Genomic DNA, 19,435 nt, shown 5'->3' with positions numbered 1-19,435 from the left:
GCTGGGATGAAATGAAAGAAATGAAGGGATTGATCAAAAGCAAAGCACTTCATGAGATACTCCCTCCGTCCCAAAAAACAAGTCATTCTGGGATTCAAAATTTGTCCCCAAAAACATGTCACTTTACCTTATTTAGAAAGTGCATGTGCATGTAAGAATCAATTACTACCAAATATGGATAACAAATAGGGGTAAACATGGTCATTTTACCTTCTTGTTAATCTGTCCTAACATTTCTAGAATGACTTGTATTTTGGGACGGAGGGAGTATTAACTATAGTCAACAAAACAAACCAGCCATTCTCGTAGAACAAATGTAGATGCTTTATGCTTGCTTGTTGGGGAATATTTGATCTGCTGAAGCTGAAAACCAGACTCATGTTTGCTGACATGGATGGATACAAGAAAGTAAAAAAATACAGAGCTCAAGATAGTAGGTAGTTGGCTAGCTAATTAACTAATAATAGAAGCTGTGATCTGGTTATTGCTAATAGGATGGTCACAGAAGTAACTGGAAAGAAGAAAACTACGAATTAAATAAGGGTGGTGGTACCAACGCCAAGAAGAGAGGTCAACAACTGCTCCCTTGCTCCAGTTTATCGCAGTATTGGCTGGACAGAAGTAAATCTAACAAAGATCCCACATTGATCATTGTTCGCTCTTCAAGACATTTCCTGGAGATAAAACATTTCATGTCATTGTCATAATCCGTATGAAAACAATAACTTAACTACACCCTCAATTTATTTAACTTGGACCAAATGCTTACTGCTTACCTTGAGCAGACAGGTTCACAGGTCAAGGTCCAAACGCAAAATATAGCATGACCGTGGATTAGCCCCGCCTCCAACAATGGAACTAATAGGAGACGCAGAGTGAGACCAAGAACCTAGTTATTCTTAGGCTTCCATGTAGATATGGCATAGATTATCCTTCCTTTCCAGCCTTGAAGGAGCCATCCGCTGTCTTCATCTATGACGAAGTCCTTGTGATAAATGTCTTTCACTTTGTCCTTGGCTTTCATCACAATTTCTTGGTTTAAAGGTGACTGAACAAATCCAGCCCTGAGGTTCCTCACCTGCCACTGTTTGTACGTCTCGGGTCTCTCAACTCTGTCCGAGCCCTCACATGCAATAACATTGAGTGCCTCTCGGCCAAACAGATCCCTCTCTAGAAGTGCACGCTGAGCATCATCCCGTGGGACAGTTGCCTCTAGCATGTCAAACAATGCGGAGAAATGGAACAGTGCCTCACGGAAACGTGTGATGAAGAAGGGAACGCTGTACGACCCATTCACAATTCCATGGATGAAAATCGCTGGGTTTACTTGCCTTATGGTGTTGAGAACCCTATTCCTAGGGCTGTCTACAGCAACTGTTTCATCGATCAGATTCCTGAACCGGTACAGGCAATTAACAATCACAACTTCGTCCTTGCCAACTTTGAGATCCTCAACACGGATGGTTTCCCACTTTGATGCTATTCCCTGATACTCAAAAGGGACACCAAACTTCTTAGCATATTCAGCAAGCCTTTGTCCAGTCTCTTCAATTCTCTCGGTAGGTCGGAAACCTGGCTGAGGTACATCAATTCCAGTTATGCGCAGAACAGGTGGGCCACCATCCCTCTTGGAGAGACGCCTGATTAGGCATGGCCATTGGAAGCCAAAATAAATACCAAAGTCAATGATATGCACCTTTGATGCATTTTTTGTCATACTCAAGATTGTTTGATTGGAAAGAAAATGAGAGAGCCTCTTGAACGGGCATGCTGCAAGGTAAAGGTGGTAGGCTTTAAGCATGTCAGAAGCAGTTGTGCGTTTCGCCACAAGCTTGTGGTAAAGCTGACTCCCTGTGCCTGCCAAGCGAGCCTCCAGACCATCTGCAAAGCAATGTGCCAACCTCTGGGCGCCATCGCCATTTGTCTTGGAATGATGCCTTATTTGCTTTAACAATTCATTAGCAGTTCTGCGGTCATCGGCTGCCACAGCCTGTGCGCAGTGGATGAGGATGGTTCTAAGGTCCACCACATCCTTCTTTGTTGGTTTCCTTCCCCGTGTTCGTGGCCCACTTGGTCCTTTCGTCTGAGTGACCTGAGAATTCTTGGAAGCTTCACTGCGCATCAGCTCCCGCAGATCTGTAGCCTTCTTCTCAGTTTGCCGAAGTAAATCATCAAACATCTCAATCCAATCAGGCTCATCGGAACAGAATGCAGACTGTTTAATGTTCCGACCTTCCATCAGGTCAAGGTCTTCACTCTGTCTGTTTTTCTTGGCATTCAACACATTTGCCTTCCTAGCATTTGAAGAAGCATCTTTCCTTGCTTCTTGGGGTCTTGCAATACCACTAGAGCCCAAGTCAAACACTAGTTTATTGCTAACAGGAAGGAATTTCTGGGCTTCTTCAATGCCTCTCCTAAAATCCCAAGTTGGAAGGCTCTCAAATAAATACTCAGGTATCCGCCCATTTGTGATCAAAGGGTCTTCTAGCACACCCACGGCACTACAAGCATCACTTGATGGACCAACAAGCGGTTGATAAGACTGACCACACAAGCCTCCATAAGCTTCTAACTGCTCACATCCTCCAATATCATAGAGCCGATTGCTATCCACTGCGCCACCAATGCTGCTGCCAGTAACAGTACTCGCCACAGATTGTGTACAGCTGTTACTGCAACTCTCACTGGGGCTCTCCACAGACCAAGGTATCAGCTGGTGATCAGGAGACGGTGGAAACTTGTGCCCAAGAATGTCATAGAACGGCTTTGCAGCAGCACGCAGTGCCACTGACTCCGCCTGGTACATGCTGACTTTCTCATCAATATCCTCCTCCAAGAGCATCCGGCTAATATAGTTGAGGGACTCATCTGAGATGAACTCCCAATCCTCTGGGTTGTCAGTTTCAGTGTTGGCCCTTGAAACGGTGGAGGAAGGATTGGATTGGGGTTCAGCTACCATCTGGGGCACAACAGCAGGCAGTGGATCGCTGAACCTGAAATAATCACTTGTGCTGCTGTGGTCTGTGTAACCATCATAAGACAGGCCTCCACCGAACATGCCTGATAGCTCCCCATAAGTATTGTCCAGACCCATTGATGACCTTCACGAAACCTCACTGGAAGACCTGTTTCATTTCAACCTTTTGCAGTCAGTAACAAATCTGTCAACTCTAGCAAGGCAAAGGAACATAAATCCACACTAATGTTTCCTGATGCATGAATCTCAATAGACGCTACCAATCTGCATCAACTGTGATGGATCTTGTTTTATAAGCGCGCACTAATTTGTTATCCTACTTCGTCAATAATAGTAAGAACCGACAAGTTCCTCAATGAGTAAGAAAACAATTCAAGACGCTGATCAACTAGCCTAAAATCATGCGGGGCAGTAAGAGAGAGAGAGAGGGCCGATCACAAGAAAAATGATGAACAGCTCCCTTGTCTTGCATGATCCACGCTACCGCGCGAGCAAGAAAAAGCAACTAAACAGCAGATCCTCCGTCGTACCCACATCCCCTTCTACAAAAACTCGGATTCTAGCGCACTCGCACAAATTCGGCATGGACCATCGGCCACCGATCGCAGCACCTCTCCGCCTCGGATCCGAGAAACCCGGGCACCAGATTCCGCCTGAGGAAAAGCAGCTTTCCCGTTGCTTCGCTCGACCGCCAACGGAAAAACAAAACGAGTAACGCGAAGGGGACAGGACAAGGCTGACCTTAGCTTGACAGGATGGGACGCCGCCGAGGAAGAGCAGGCCTGGCCTGTAGCCCGCCGCGGCCGGGGCAACCGCGCGCCCGCCTCCGCGCTGCGCTGGTGCTGGCGATGGCGATGGCGACGCCGCCGCTCCGCTCCGCTGGTGCTGGGTGTGGGTGATGATGGCCTACCGTAGTCAGATGGACACGGGCATGGAGCGGAGCAAATCGGAAAAGAATAATGCGGGGAACGGTGTGCCCGCCCGCTCGCTCTCCCCTGTCCCCACCCCTCCGTGTCTGTGTCCAGGGATTAGAAAACCTGGGGCATCCGAACCTTCTCGGGGCCGGGACAGGGCGGCGTGGCGCGATCCAGGCCGTCGGTCCGGAAGGATCGGGCCTTTTTTTCGAAAGAAGGAAAGGAAGGATCGGGCCTGGGAGATGGGAAAACGAAGGAAGGCTCGAGCACGGGGAGCGGCGCCGCGGCCCAATCGCGGCGCGCCTCCTGGCGGGCCCCGGCAACCCGCGCGCGGGGCCCAGCCGGTGATCCGCGGCTGCAGAAAATTGGGTTAGACCGTCCACAGCGATAGGAGGAAATGGAGGAGTAAATCTACTGTTTGGCACTGTAGATGTACTGTTTGGCACTGTAGACAGAGAGAGCGTGGGAAACGAGGTAAAAGCAAATTTGCTCTTGCTCTTGCCATTGTGGACAGCCTTATCTATCCGATCTGCGGCTGCGGAAGGGCGGGATGGAGGCGGCGGGGTTGGTTGGTCCGTGGAAGTGACCGGCGGGACTGCGGGAGCGCGGTGGGCGGCGCAGCGGAAAAAAATTTCATGGGAACGTCCTCCAAAACTGCATCCGTGAGGACCCTGCCTCAAGTACTGCCGCGTGTACATGAAGAGGATCGAACGGCAGCAGCTGTTATTGGCTCCCATGCAGACTCCTCTGCTCGGCTCACGCTGCTCGGCTTCCAGACCTGCAAATCACAACTCGGCTCACAAACAAGCCTGACGAAAGATCGCAGCAGCCTAATCAGATCGTTCAAGTGGCCGCCGCCACCAAAGGCATCTACTCATCGCGCACGCGATCAAATCGCCGGCGGCAGTTCGGAAAGAACACTCCCAGAAAGAACACTGCAGTGGCCTTTGCGCCATAGATGACGCCCGCCAACAAACACAGCAAGAAGGATCCCAGGATCTGGCGGAGGTGGAGGATATTTTTGATGAGACTATATTCAGAATATTCCGTCATTTATGGGACTATATACATCAACCCTTGATCCTATCAACCTATGTATACATAAGTGATCACTACAAACTACAATCCCAAACATATCTTCGACCAGCAGCTAAAGCAGACGTGCAGCTTAGCAGACTACTCACGGTGGATCTCCAATGTTTACTTGTGAATGGACAATTTTTACTACTTTCAGTAGTTCCAGCATAGCTGGTGTCCCTGGTCTTCTGAATTCTCTAGCAAAATCAGCATACTTGACGTATTCCATCAAGCTTGCAAGTTCGTGACTTCCCTGGACCTAAATACAAAGAGAAAATTAAACATCATCCAACTGAGTGTCCTTGCTGCTGCCTACGATGAAACTTGCAAAATAACCAAATGTAATAGCGACATGTCGATTCCAGTGATCCATTTTCAGTTAACTGGCAGACTACCAACTTCTTCAGAACTGAATGGAACTAGATACTGAATGCTGATTGAACATTCAGAGAATCTAACAATTGCTCATCCTGACGTGAGGGGCACCAGCGGGGCAGCTGGTGAGTGAACTGACGGCGGACCAAGGCGGCCGCGACGGCAACAACGGCGGCCACTTGAACGATCTGTTTAGGCTGCTGCGATCTTTCGTCAGTCTTGTTTGTGAGCCGAGCTGTGATTTGCAAGTCTGGAAGCCAAGCATCGTGAGCCGCGAGCGTAGGGAGCCTGCATGGGAGCCAATAATTGCGGTTGCCGTCCGATCCTCTTTGTGTACACGCGGCAGTACTTGGGGCAGAGTCCTCACAGATGCAGTTTTGATAGCCGAATTTTTTCCCGGCGCGGCGGGCATAGAGCGTACAATATCAAAATCAACAACTTTTCACCAATTAAATAGGGTCTAAGAAGAAAATTAGTAGATACTTACTTTATCCTAAATTTTACTCCATCCTAAAATAAGTTCTCTTCTATATTTGAGATGGGGAGATAATATTGTTGAGAAATTACATATATATACTATACACATACATGTGTAATTATTGCATTTAAGAAAAGGAGAAAGTGGGGAAGACCACTAGAGTTCTATTGTCTCATATTAAAAGATGTATTTATTTTAAAATAAATTTTAAAGTCTAGAAGTGCATTTGTTATTGGACTGACGGAGGAACCACCGTTCGTGCGCCTGCCGGCGCCCCCCGATGGGGGTGGGGTCTCCTCTCGCATCCATGTCATACATAGGCAAGGCCACTGTGCCGGCACGCTCCGGCTACAGCAGCGGCCGTGCCCGTTTTTTTCATTTTGATTTTTTTTGTTTTTGTCTTGATGGTGGTGGGGTCTCCTCTCGCTTCCGTGTCATACATACATAGGGAAGGCCACTGTACTGGCACACATGCCGGCACTGTTCGGCTTCAGCAGCGGCCGTGCCCATTTTTTTCATTTTTTTTTTGCCTTGATGAAATAAACCGGCGCATGCCGCCGTTCCTTGTAGACGGGCGACGGGCTGTCACGACCCACCGGTGCTCGCCACTGCTGCGCGGCTTTAGGCTTTTCGTACTCCTCGTAATTTAAATTCACTCTTTAAATAATAGAATATTTTTATAAAATCAGCGATATTTTTTCTCTATACTCCTACTCAGTTTTTCCGCACCCTTTCATATTCTATCTCATTCTCTGTTCCAACTATCAAAATGTGGGGTACACATATCATATACTGTTATATTTTTTATCCCCATGCCGCGAGCTCCTCTGCAGCGCCGCGATCGGCTCTTCCTCCTCCCGGGAGCTCCCTCGTCGTCGCCGCCCCTGCTCCTCTGCCGACCTCCCTCGATTGGACGCTCCTCGGCTCGCCGGCAGCTCGGTGGAGGCCACGGCGGGAGTTGCGGCATCGGCGAGGCGGCCCGAATCGAGCCCAGGCGAGGCTCGGAGCAAGGGCGCGCCGATGGCCCGTGCATCTTCCATCCCCCTCCCTCGCTGGCGCACGCGGTGGAGGAGGCATCCGCGGCACCGGGGCGGCCCGCGCTCCGGACTGCGGCGGCCAGCGGGGTCAAGCTCCTCTGCTCCGGCGAGGCGCAGCGCTGGTGCCCCCTCCCCCCGCGCTCCGTAGTGGCACTCGGCTGGCCGCCGGCGAAGCCCCCCCCCCCCCCCCCCCGCGCGGGGCCGTGGCGCTCTCCCGCGAGCACGGGCAGGGGCGAAGTTCGGCCGTGCATGTGGCCACGGCGGCAGGCCACCCTCCGCTGCGAGCAAGACCGGGCCTCTCATCGCGGGTCGTCGCCACCGGCGCGAGGCGGAGGCGGAGGCTTTGCGCGCGCGGTGAGGCGAAGGCACTTGGCGAGCGAGAGGCGGCGGCGAGGAGCTCCAGCTCAGGCCGCTCCCCTCCTCCTCCCTCGATCCGGGTCGGCGGACGGCCCTGCTCCCTCCTTCTCCCTCGATTCGGGGGCGGCGACCACCAGTGGAGCTGGACGCGCTCATGGAGCTCAAGGCGGCACTAGACCCCTCGGGCCGCGCGCTCTCCGGCTACTGGCATGGCGAGCGCGGCGTCGAGCTCCTCCATGAGCCGAGGTCGTTGTCGTGGAGGGAGGTGCAGCGCGACGTCGAGCTCTGCCGGCGGTCCTCTTTCTCTCCTCCCGGTCGCCGGCTGGTAGTTGGATGGCGCACGCCCCATGGCCTCCTTCCCCCTCACCGGCGCGTGCGGCGGTGGCGTGCGCAGGCCGGCCTCGGGCGGAGCAGACCATGGCCCCGGGTGGAGCTCGGCCGGCCTCGAGCTCACCGTCGTACGCCCCTCTTCCTCGCGGAGACCGCACGCCGCGCGCCCCTCTTCCTCCCTCACGACGGCCACGGCGGCGGCGGCCAGATCCACGGGGCCTGCGGCGGCGGCGGCAGTCCAGGCAGAGCCCGGGCGGTTCGGATGGCGCGCGTCCGTGCGGGCCCCGTGCCACGTCCGCGCGTCGCGGACGATCGCTACCGCGCCATATTTGCCACGCGGGAGCGCGAGCGGGATCTTACCGAGTGTTTGGTTTGGGGTTGTGTGGTTGAGTTGGCTCCAACTCTCATTTTGGGGATGGCTCCAACCTTGTTTTGTTTGGTTGCTGGGGCGGGTTCGTTCCAGTTTCTTGTTTGGTTCGAGGACTGCAAAGGGTTGGAGCCAACCCGTCACTTGTTTGGATTTATGGATTGGAATGAAACCTGAATGTTATCATCTTTGCAGTCCATTGGTGAGGTTACCCCCCTCAATTTCATCAGCAATTTAACAGCCACGTAATAATTTAACAGCCACTTCATCAACACATAATAATATTTCATATGCTTGCACCATGCATCAAGGAACAGCACACACAATAATTTAAAAGCCACATAAAAGTCTTGGCCACATTAGAAATAGAAGTCTTAGGTCATATCCATAGGCACATTACATACAGTAGCATGTAAATGTTGCTTAGTTCAACGACGGCAAAGCTAATAAATATTGTTTAGCATCTGAAACTACAAGTTGGAAGTGAATAAAACAGAGTAGCCACAACCTTCTAATGAAGATCCAAGGGTTGAAGTTGAAGCCTGTGCTCTCGAGCATGTATCTGTTGTCTTGTGACTGACGAAACTGAATGAAAATGACTGAATGGGGAGCTCTGAATGGAGCCTGACAAAATGTTATCATCTGTTAGACATTGGATGGCTACACATTGGAAGGGGTAGTAATGGGCAGCAGTTAAGCAAAATAGAATGCAGATTACCAAACACTACATAGGCACACGAGGTCACCAATGTCAACAAGATCAAACTATACATATATATATATGCATCAGACCATACAATGGAGCAGGGGAGTTAACTTACTAGCACATTAAGCAATCAGTACTCATCTATCGAATCAGCACAACTATTCAAATCAGTACTGATCTATCAAATCATTACTAGTGACCACAGCCTGCAGTACTGTTTGCTAGATTTGTGTTACTTTTTAATTTTTTAAAAAAGACTAATTTAACAACAATCAGCTAGCCATACTAGAGTATTGATCCAGGAAGGCAAAAATCAATCACTTTCCTCATATGGCTCTTAGTCTTGTAAATTCTACCTACAAACTAAGCAGAGAGCAACATCCTACAGAGCAACATCCATCGAGCAGAGAGGAGAACCAAATTGAATTTCGCTACAGATATCCTCCAGCTCCAGTGTGAAATCAAAATCAAATCTACCAATGCCTGATGCCGCAGACAAAATTCAATTCAAGATCCAGTAAATCTCAAACCGGAAGGCAGACAAAATCTTACGAGCTTGCCTTTGCTCCCTCCGCCGCAGCCCCTACCTCCGCGGGGGTTGGGACACCGGCGGGCGGAGCTTCTGGGCAGGGGACCGGCGGGCGGGCGCGGCCGCCGGCCAGGAGAGCGGCTTCCAGGCGGGTCCGGCGCGCCGGCGGGGCGGCCGGGAAAGGAGACAGCGGGCGGGGTCGGCGGCGTGCGGGCCCGGCTGGCGGCGCCGGCGGTCCTGGCCGGCGGGCGGGCGGGCGGTGGTGGCCGGCGGCCGGGCGGGCGGTCGTGGCCTTCGACCCAGGCGGCGGCTCTGGGTGAGATGCGAGTGGAGGGTGAGAGAGAGAGAGTACCGTGAGGGATAAGGCTGAGGGTGGCCTGATACTTCCAACCCGAGCGGAGCGGTTCCGTCCGCCGGATTTTGGTGGTTGAGTGCAACCTGCATCTTGGAGGTATATTCTCCTGAGGTTGGTTCCATCCCCTACCCAACCCCTATCCAAACAGCAAAAAAACGGGTCGAATCCGTCCGGATTGGTCCCAGCACTCCAACCAAACAGATGGTTACAGTCCGGTTTACGGAACGCCGCCAGTTCGCTATTCAGGCCGTGTTTGGTTTTTTACCGGCACGTTTCCCGAGAAGAGAATCTCGCATGCATGGAGTACTAAATGAATTCTAGTTGCAAAACTTTTTCAGGGATGAGTGTAACTTTTCGAGACGAATCCAATGACGGTAATTAATCGATGATTTGCTACAGTGATGCTACAGTGACCATCCTCTAATCACGCGATCAAAGGCCTCATTAGATTCGTCTCGCAATTTACACGGGGGTTGTGAAGGTGGTTTTGTAATTAGACTTCGTTTACTACTCTAAATTAGTGGTCAAAGGTGCTACCGTAATTTCATGTTTTTTAACCAAACACGGCCTCAGTATCCACTGCGGACGAATGCATGCATGAAGTACTAAACGAAATTTATTTGTAAAACCTTTTTAGGAATGGGTGTAACTTTTCGAGACGAATCTAATGAGCCAAGTTTCATCATGATTGGCTACAGTGATGCTACAGTAACCGCGCTCAATCATCCTCTAATCATACGGTTAAATGCCTCATTAGCTAGAGCACCTGCTACAGTACCACAGTTGTGGAGGTAATTTTGTAATTAGACTTTATTTAATACTACTAATTAGTGGTCAAAGCTTCATTTATCTCTCATCAAAATTTTTCTACCCTCCAACCAAACATGGCCCTTATCTGGTACTCTTCCCTCGTCAGGAGAGGATGGCAGGCGAAGAGATGTGCGGCGCACGAGGGCGGCCGCCCATTTGATGCAACTCGCCGCGCGGCTTTTTCTGTGGTGGTGTACCGCTATTGTTGTTGTCTCTCTCTCTCTTTTTTGTGTGTGTGTTACGGCCAAGTTGATCGATCCTAGATTAGCGTGGCGTGATGCCTTTGTGGTCCACACCGCAACTGGCTGCGAGAGTGATAATTTTTACTTGGGAATTTGTTGAGAGGATCTAGAAAACTTGATTTCTCGTACCGTGCTTTTTGGGAAGGTTGATAAATAACCTCTTGCGCAGCGGTGGGCACTCTGATCGTGAATCGGCGCCAAAACGAGGCGAATCACCCCGATCAGGATGAATTTGGCAAGCGAAGCGGAGATCGCGCAGATAATTCTAAGTTGTAAAAAATAGTTGTCCTGCGTAGGCAGAGGTCCGGCAGGGCGTCGTCTTTCAGGGGGTGTTTAGTTCCCAAAAACAAAAATTTTTGGGTGTCACATCAGTGTTTGACCAGATGTCGGAGGGCTTTTCGAACACTAATTAGAAAACTAATTTCAGAACTCACTTGGAAACCGCAAGACGAATCTTTTGAGGCCTTTGACCGCATCATTAGCACATTGGGTTACTGTAGCACTTATAGCTAATCATGCCCTAATTAGGCTGAAAAGATTTGTCTCGTCGTGTACATCCAAACTGTGTAATTAGTTTTATTATTTAATTATATTTAGTGCTTCATATATGTGTTGTGTTCAAAGGGGAGATGAAAATTTTTGGGAACTAAACGGGGTTGCAGCAGCAGCCCATGCCCCGAAGTTCGTCGTCGTCTCCGGCAGGTTGCAGGCTTGCAGCTCGACCCCAGCCTGGCAAGTTGGCATGGCGTAGCAAGCCTAGCACCGCACTCACTCTCCCTCTCCCAGAATGAATGTAATTTTAAAATCGAACACACAAATCAATATATGGTATAAAATTATAAAAATATTGTATTCCTTATCTTTTTATAAGAATGATTCGGACATTGTCTTTTCTGCAAGAAGATTCTGAATATTCTTGTCTTTGTCTTTTATAGTACTCCGTCCATCGAGTTTTGATAGATACAGTTCCATATGGCACAATGACTAGGGACACCAAGTGTGCTTATCAATTTAATAAATGCAACCCATACTTTTTATTGATCTTCTAATATTTTAATTGAGAACTCTTTGTTACTAGTGCTATTTATTGTCACATTTCATGCCAATAGCAAATATAGCTATTATTTTTAAATATTTGAATATTTAAAATATATCTATTAAAATTAGATGGAGAGAGTAGTTAGATTAAAGTAGTACTCTCTCCGTCCCATAAAAAAAGTGATTCTATCCATCCATGCGTCAGACCATCCTCACGCACAAACGCCGTGTTTGATTCTTTCCCTCATAATTTTCTCACAAAAAGACGAATGCGCATGAACTACTAAACGAAGTTTATTTGCGAAATTTTTTCACGGATGGGTGTAACTTTTCGAGACGAATCTAATGAGACAAGTTTAACCATAATTGGCTACAGTGATGCTATAGTAACCACACCTAATCATCTCCTAATCATGCGGTCAAAGGCCTCATTAGCTACAGTAACTGCTACAGTACCATAGCTGTAGAGGTTGCTTTGTAATTAGACTTCATTTAATACCTCTAATTCGTAGTCAAAGTGACAAAAAGTTTTCATGAAATTTTTCTCAGGGATAACCAAACACGGCCAAAGAAAAAAAAAACCGCAAGAAGCATCGCGAGAAGGGGAGAGCCACTCGCACCACCCCTTCTGTTCCCTCCCACCCAGATCCAGATCCAAGCATCGAAGGCTCCAATCTCTTCCCGTTCGTCGCTGTTCATCCAGGTGGTCTATGTCTCCTTCCTCATCCCTCTCTCGATCTCTCCTCATCGTTCCTACGCCATCCTGCTCTCCTACTCGCTCCTACCCATGGCTGGTGGCAGTAGGTCCCCCAACCCGTCGCTGCAAGAAGCGCCGCCGCATCAGTGGGATGAAGGGAGGTACAAAGCTGTGCAACGGTGGCGATGCTAGGAAGCTGAATCGCGGCGACGGACACATCAACAGCCATGGTGAAGTCGATGCGGTCGAGCACCCCATCAGATGTGGTGGCCCGCGCGTCAACATCCACGGCGACTTGTACGTCCCCGACTCGGAAGAAGAAGGGTCTGATTTGAAGGTGGAGGCCAATGTTTGTCCATGCAAGATCCGCAACTGCTTCGGTGGGATCCATGGCATGAAGCTCAGTAGCAGCATGGATGTTGAAGAAGTTCGCAGGGGGATCCAAAGCTGCAGAGGGTTCGATGTTCGCAAGCGCTATCTCAGACGAGGGGCTGCGCATGGAATATCCACTGCATCATGTACGTCCCAGACTCGCAGGAAGAAGACTCTTGCAGGGAGGTGGAGGCAAGTAGTGCAGAGCCCACCGGCGACCTCCCTGTGGGCATGGATGTCGATAACAGTGCTGTGGAATGCATGGAGCTAGCTGATGAGGGATCTGTAGGCGTCGTTCAGGTGACCGCAAAAAAAGCTGCCCAAATCGCGTCCGCAATGAAGCTGACCCCAGAGGTGAAAGCACGCCTGGAGGCGGTGCTTGCCAAAATGGATCCACTCTTCCATGATGAGTTTGTCAACATGTACAAGATCATGGTACCTATCTTCTTCAAACCCTAGTGTATCTGTTGTTGGATTATGTATATGCTGATGAAATGCTTTTGATGTGGGACAATGCTTTTGACGTGGCATGTGAACTAATGTAGTTGTTAGGTGCCATGTGAACTAATGATATTGTTAGGTGCAATGCAAACTGCTGATGTTATTAGGTGCGATGTGAACTAATATAGATGTTTTGTGATAAATAATATCTTTATGTTCAACTATTTTTTAATTGTTTTACATTGTATACTGTGGCCACCTATCTAATTATTGGTTGAGATCAGTGCGTGATTATGTCTACTAAATTATGTTAGCCAAATAATCATAGTAGCCAGAAACACATACTTCATCACCTATGCAAATATCACAATAGCAGTAATCTACTAAGTTATACAGCTACAACAGCTAGTTACCCACATTGATATTACATAGTTACCCATATTGATATTACATTGCCATAGCAGTACCATCACATGGCAGCAAAATGACTACACTACATAATCCTAGAGGAACTAGGTACCTAGGGACTGCATGACACTCTCATATAGTTGACGATCACAATTTAGGGCTCTGGGAAGGAGGCCGAGGGCCTCTAGCCTTTCTTTGTTCATATGAGGGATCTTGTATTTGTTCCCTCCACCAGCCTTCATCGCCTCAATCAAGCATCCTTGTAATGTGAGGAATACATTTCTCAGATCATTTACGTCATACTTTCGAAATTCATTCTCGACATTTGCAATCAATTCATCCAAAGTTTCTAAAGCTTGTTGTATTTGTCTTCAACTAAAGAGAAGCAAAAAATCCTAGATCCAAAACATTCATGTTAGGGGAATTAGGAGGTTGGTTGATGAGGTGGATGTCAAGCCCACTCTGGGCTACTGCTCTAGCAAATTCTTCATCATCAACTGGGACATGAGTTCTAGCATTATCTTGTTGAATCCAAATAGTTCTCCCTGCATCTTCTCGAGGCCAACGAGTTTTGATGGCCCATAAGACTTTACTAATCATGTACGAGCGCATAGTGTCCCTATAAACCTTCACTGTCTTAGTGATGAGTGTCCCTCTTGGTCTGTTGCCACTTCTCCTTTTAGTAGGTTCCTGCACATAATAGCACATAAGTTACCTTTGAGAACGCATAACATAAACTAATTGATATGAAACATGTAGGGTGTCTACCTTTCTTACAAAAGCCCAGATGCCTAGCTTGCCATCAAATGTGCAATTGCCTTGATTGTCGTATCTAGGCTTGGCAACTGCAGTTAAGAACATCACATTTCCAATGGCATTCTTATTGTGCACAGTCCTGTGTGGTTCATCCTCGTCTAGATGCAAGTAATAGGTCATATCCCTTTTAGTGGCGTTGTACCACTTCTCATCTAGGTGAACGATGTTATCCATTTCAATAAACTTTTGTTCAGTTTGCAATATACTTTGGATCTAGCATTGAAACACACCACCACAATCTTTCCTTTTTGTTTGCCTCCGTTAAATATGGCTTGATTGTGTTAGAATGTCTTCTTAGGAGTCCTTGTTTGAACAGCCTATGTACTGTGCTTTTATTTAAACCTAAAGCTTCAGCTAGAGATCTTATAGTCGACCTTCTGCGCAGTGGAATTGTAGGAACTTGTGATAGGTCAACCTGAACCTTTTTTCGGCCACAATTCTTGGGCTTTCTAGAGCTGATATCAACTGGTATTCCATTAGCCTGGCATTGCTTTGCACGCTTCCAAATCCTCCACACTGCTGATCGACGAACATTGAATAATTCAGCAACCTTGTTTGTATTGTTTTTCCGTAGTTTTCCATTAACACTTTTCTCAAGCAAAGCTTCATATATTTGTTGCTTTTGATTTGGGGTAAGATCCTTTTCCCTAGTGCGAACATTTGCATTTGCACGTCCATGTGCATTGTTCAATTCAAGTAGCTCGTCTAGGTTGAAGATAATTGTGGCAGCCCCGCCCGACATAATCCGGCTTAAGCGCGCTAACCGTCATCAAAACGACAATCAGGGTTAACACGCACTTAAAACGGAGCAATCCGGCAGTGCTGTCGGGTAAAATCCCGATAAAACCACTTGAACCTGGATCGAACAAAGCAGCTTAACTCACACGAAGGCGAGTCCAGAGATTACAACACCTCACAATATATTACACCACAGAGTTTAACATTGTCGGTACCCCAGGACTGGGGTACCCCCTCTTGCTGTGACTAGGCAAGAGCCTTAGTAGTCATCCTTGACTACAACCAAACAGCCGGACCCCTGCAGTCCGAAGTCCTGTCCTCCCGACAAAGGTCCGGACCTGTTCCGCGGCCGGGGAAGGTCTGGGAACGCCACGTGTCCCAGGAAAAACAGGCGCTCAAGCGCAAGCAGCCAGGGCTCCGGACCTCCCAAGGAATCCAGACCCCCGCAGGGTCCCGGACCCCTCATAGGGTCCTGGATAGCAACCGGACCCCTCTCGAAGGGAAAGTTTGGACGCCCCGCCTCAGGGCGGTCCGGGGCCGACACGTGTATGAAGTCCTTGGTCTCCATATTGAGGTCCACCTACCTTTGCATTCATTGCAGTAGGTGGACATCCACTTTGATATAGTGGAAGCCGAGGTGTTTGACTGACCAGGGGGCACTATTGATCGCGTATTACCAAGGCAGTGGAGCCGATGGCGCCGCCCATGCCGCGTCTGCCAGTCTGCCGTAACAGTCGGATACGACGGCTCGGCTTCACCCATTATGACGCTACATAATAGCCTCAGCAGGCCACGCCGCAAGCTACGCTACTCCAACGGGCACCTAGCTGACGGAACAAGAGAAGACCCCTGTGACAGGAGAGCAGCAGTACGCATATCGAAGGAAAGATTCGCTACCACTGTAGCCGCATTCACGTTGGGCCCACCTGTCGGGGCATCGACGTCCTATGTATCCGCTCCCCCTTGATCTATAAAAGGAGGGAGCGCCGCTAGAAAACCTCAGGCTGGGCAAGAGCCAAGGCCAGCAGAGGATAGGTTCATTCACACAACCAAGACAATACATCTCCCAGTGGACGTAGGGTATTACGCTCCGGCGGCCCGAACCACTCTAAATCGAGTGTTCTTGAGTCCTTGTCTCAGCGAAGATCCAGCCCCATCGCCTAGTACTTCCCCGAGTACTCCCTCACTGGGAATAGGCGGGTGCGCTCCGCCACCCGGCTGTGGGTACCCCTAAAAATCCCCACAACATTTTGGCGCCGTCCGTGGGGAGGACAGGCGTTGGCTGGATCTTCAGGCCTCTAGGCTGTGTTCTCCCTCTGCAACGGCGAACTTGAAGATGAAGGAAGGCACACTCACTCCGCATGCTATGGCACCGGCACTCCGACGCCCTCGGTGCGGCGGCGCACGGCAGCGGCGCCTGCTGTGTGTCGCCACCGCGACACCTCAGAGCCGGCGTAGCAACGCACAGCGGAGGCGCCGCTGCGCGCCGCTGCTCCTACGTCGACTCAAGGTTTTCTCTCAAGCAACGGCCACGCCTCCTCAGCGGTGGCATGGTGTCGGCTCAAGGCTTTCTCTCAACATGGAGCCTGGAGCCGACGGCCATCCCGGAGGAAGTTGACCGTGTCGTCCCGCCGTCTCCAGCGCCGGAGATCCACCTCAGCGTTGCTCGGTGCTGCTGCAGACAGGACCCCGCCTCCTCGTGCGGGGGCCCCTGGCGCTAGCACCAAGGACAAGCCGGCGAACGACCGCACTTCTCCACGCGTCGCACCGGTCCATCTGCTGCGCAAGGGCTCTGGTTTCCACCGGCAACGGCGACGGCAGGGGGAGGGGGCCTCTTCCATTCAAAGCCAAAGAATTTGTCTCATGCCATGTAAGCATGTGACAGCTCTTAGGCAAGGAGGGGTCCCCCGAGCTCCCGAGGTGATGCTGGATGATGCGGTTCAGGCACGTTCAGGGCGCCTTCACCTCCGAAGAAGAACACGCTGTATAGCATGCAGCCGTAGGTTACTCCTAAGAAAGGAATGAGAGATTTTCTCCTTTGTAATAGCGTGGTGTCTACGTGTGTGTCCAGAGCGGTCAAGGTCCGACCTTGTAAACCCGACCTCTGGCCCTATCACACAAACAGGCAAAAGCGGTCCGGAGCGGTGGAGGTCCGTCCTCGTAATCCCGACCTCCGATGTATACCGTGACAACCACAATAATAAAGGAGATTTTCCTCCTCAGTTTTGCCTAGGCTCCACCCTGATTACATTTATTCGCCTTGGTTTAACTATTCTTTTCTCTTGACCGGAGTTTCCCTTATTGCTAACAATCCAAGTTAAGTTGCTGGCTTGTGGTCAGGTAAAGACACCCCTTCTAGCTGGAAGGCGGTCCGGACCCCTAAGGACCTGCTCTGGAGAAGTGGTATTTGTATCCTGGGGTAGAGAAGCTCCGCGTGGCTTAGCCTGGTAATGTACCCTAAGTTTACGTACTTCACTACCCTGTTACAAGTACTCTAGTATCCAGGACTGCTGACTTTAGAGGTCCCGGGCTCTCTTCTAGTATAAGGCTTGGTTTCTTTGCACCTTGCTATGAGGTCCGGTAACATGCTTCATCGGATTGTCAGCCACGGTCGCTCCAAGTCCACTCCGGTGGCCCGCTCCGGCGGAGACCGCTCGCCACGGTCGTTCCAAGTCCACTCCGGTGGCCCGCTCCGGCGGAGACCGCTCGCCACGGTCGCTCCAAGTCCACTCCGGTGGCCCGCTCCGGCGGAGACCGCTCGCCACGGTCGCTCCAAGTCCACTCCGGTGGCCCGCTCCGGCGGAGACCGCTCGCCACGGTCGCTCCAAGTCCACTCCGGTGGCCCGCTCCGGCGGAGACCGCTCGCCACGGTCGCTCCAAGTCCACTCCGGTGGCCCGCTCCGGCGGAGACCGCTCGCCACGGTCGCTCCAAGTCCACTCCGGTGGCCCGCTCCGGCGGAGACCGCTCGCCACGGTCGCTCCAAGTCCACTCCGGTGGCCCGCTCCGGCGGAGACCGCTCGCCACGGTCGCTCCAAGTCCACTCCGGTGGCCCGCTCCGGCGGAGACCGCTCGCCACGGTCGCTCCAAGTCCACTCCGGTGGCCCGCTCCGGCGGAGACCGCTCGCCACGGTCGTTCCAAGTCCACTCCGGTGGCCCGCTCCGGCGGAGACCGCTCGCCACGGTCGCTCCAAGTCCACTCCGGAGGCCCGCTCCGGCGGAGACCGCTCGCCACGGTCGTTCCAAGTCCACTCCGGTGGCCCGCTCCGGCGGAGACCGCTCGCCCCGGTCGCTCCAAGTCCACTCCGGTGGCTCGCTCCGGCGGAGACGGTCGACAAAAGCCGGGTCCGGGAAGTAGTGCTACCCCCTGAGCGATCCGAAGTCCGTGTAGCCGCTTAGCTTGGTTCTGTACCCTAAGCCTACGCCTTCGTCGCCCCGTGGAGAGCACTCTAGTACCTAAACCAGGCAACAATCATACCGGCCTCAGGGGTCCGGGATGCCCACTCTCTCCAAGAGCACACCAACGCAATCAAGTTGCGTCGGAACACATCACGGTGGTGGCCCCACCCGCGGGTTCATACCTCTCCCGAGGTGGGCCCGGGGGCCACTGTCGGTACCCCAGGACTGGGGTACCCCCTCTTGCTGTGACTAGGCAAGAGCCTTAGTAGTCATCCTTGACTACAACCAAACAGCCGGACCCCTGCAGTCCGAAGTCCTGTCCTCCCGACAAAGGTCCGGACCTGTTCCGCGGCCGGGGAAGGTCTGGGAACGCCACGTGTCCCAGGAAAAACAGGCGCTCAAGCGCAAGCAGCCAGGGCTCCGGACCTCCCAAGGAATCCAGACCCCCGCAGGGTCCCGGACCCCTCATAGGGTCCTGGATAGCAACCGGACCCCTCTCGAAGGGAAAGTTTGGACGCCCCGCCTCAGGGCGGTCCGGGGCCGACACGTGTATGAAGTCCTTGGTCTCCATATTGAGGTCCACCTACCTTTGCATTCATTGCAGTAGGTGGACATCCACTTTGATATAGTGGAAGCCGAGGTGTTTGACTGACCAGGGGGCACTATTGATCGCGTATTACCAAGGCAGTGGAGCCGATGGCGCCGCCCATGCCGCGTCTGCCAGTCTGCCGTAACAGTCGGATACGACGGCTCGGCTTCACCCATTATGACGCTACATAATAGCCTCAGCAGGCCACGCCGCAAGCTACGCTACTCCAACGGGCACCTAGCTGACGGAACAAGAGAAGACCCCTGTGACAGGAGAGCAGCAGTACGCATATCGAAGGAAAGATTCGCTACCACTGTAGCCGCATTCACGTTGGGCCCACCTGTCGGGGCATCGACGTCCTATGTATCCGCTCCCCCTTGATCTA

The 19,435-nt window shown here is 51.3% G+C and overlaps 2 protein-coding genes and 1 long non-coding RNA gene across 3 annotated transcripts; all 3 read right to left on the bottom strand.

The window, feature by feature from the left end:
• Nucleotides 1-300: 300 nt before the first annotated feature.
• LOC120652847 (scarecrow-like protein 9) lies at nucleotides 301-3,983 on the bottom strand. The gene is made up of 3 exons (XM_039930780.1): nucleotides 3,719-3,983; nucleotides 777-3,125; nucleotides 301-674 (listed from the first exon to the last, which is right to left on the bottom strand). The coding sequence occupies exon 2, from the start codon at nucleotides 3,092-3,094 to the stop codon at nucleotides 890-892; it is 2,205 nt and encodes a 734-aa protein (XP_039786714.1). The 5' UTR covers nucleotides 3,095-3,125; nucleotides 3,719-3,983; the 3' UTR covers nucleotides 301-674; nucleotides 777-889.
• Nucleotides 3,984-8,218: 4,235 nt separating this feature from the next.
• LOC120652846 lies at nucleotides 8,219-9,295 on the bottom strand. Its single transcript, XR_005666662.1, has 2 exons — nucleotides 9,171-9,295; nucleotides 8,219-8,536 (listed from the first exon to the last, which is right to left on the bottom strand). It is a non-coding gene; the product is annotated as an uncharacterized LOC120652846 (long non-coding RNA).
• A 4,526-nt stretch (nucleotides 9,296-13,821) lies between these two features.
• LOC120652844 lies at nucleotides 13,822-14,918 on the bottom strand. Its single transcript, XM_039930779.1, has 2 exons — nucleotides 14,279-14,918; nucleotides 13,822-14,200 (listed from the first exon to the last, which is right to left on the bottom strand). The coding sequence occupies exons 1-2, from the start codon at nucleotides 14,498-14,500 to the stop codon at nucleotides 13,886-13,888; spliced, it is 537 nt and encodes a 178-aa protein (XP_039786713.1). The 5' UTR covers nucleotides 14,501-14,918; the 3' UTR covers nucleotides 13,822-13,885.
• Nucleotides 14,919-19,435: the final 4,517 nt, after the last annotated feature.

The sequence above is a fragment of the Panicum virgatum genome, chromosome 9K, assembly GCF_016808335.1.
Source record: "Panicum virgatum strain AP13 chromosome 9K, P.virgatum_v5, whole genome shotgun sequence".
NCBI classification, from domain to species: domain Eukaryota; kingdom Viridiplantae; phylum Streptophyta; class Magnoliopsida; order Poales; family Poaceae; genus Panicum; species Panicum virgatum.
This window is presented reverse-complemented; position numbering and strand designations above follow the sequence as displayed.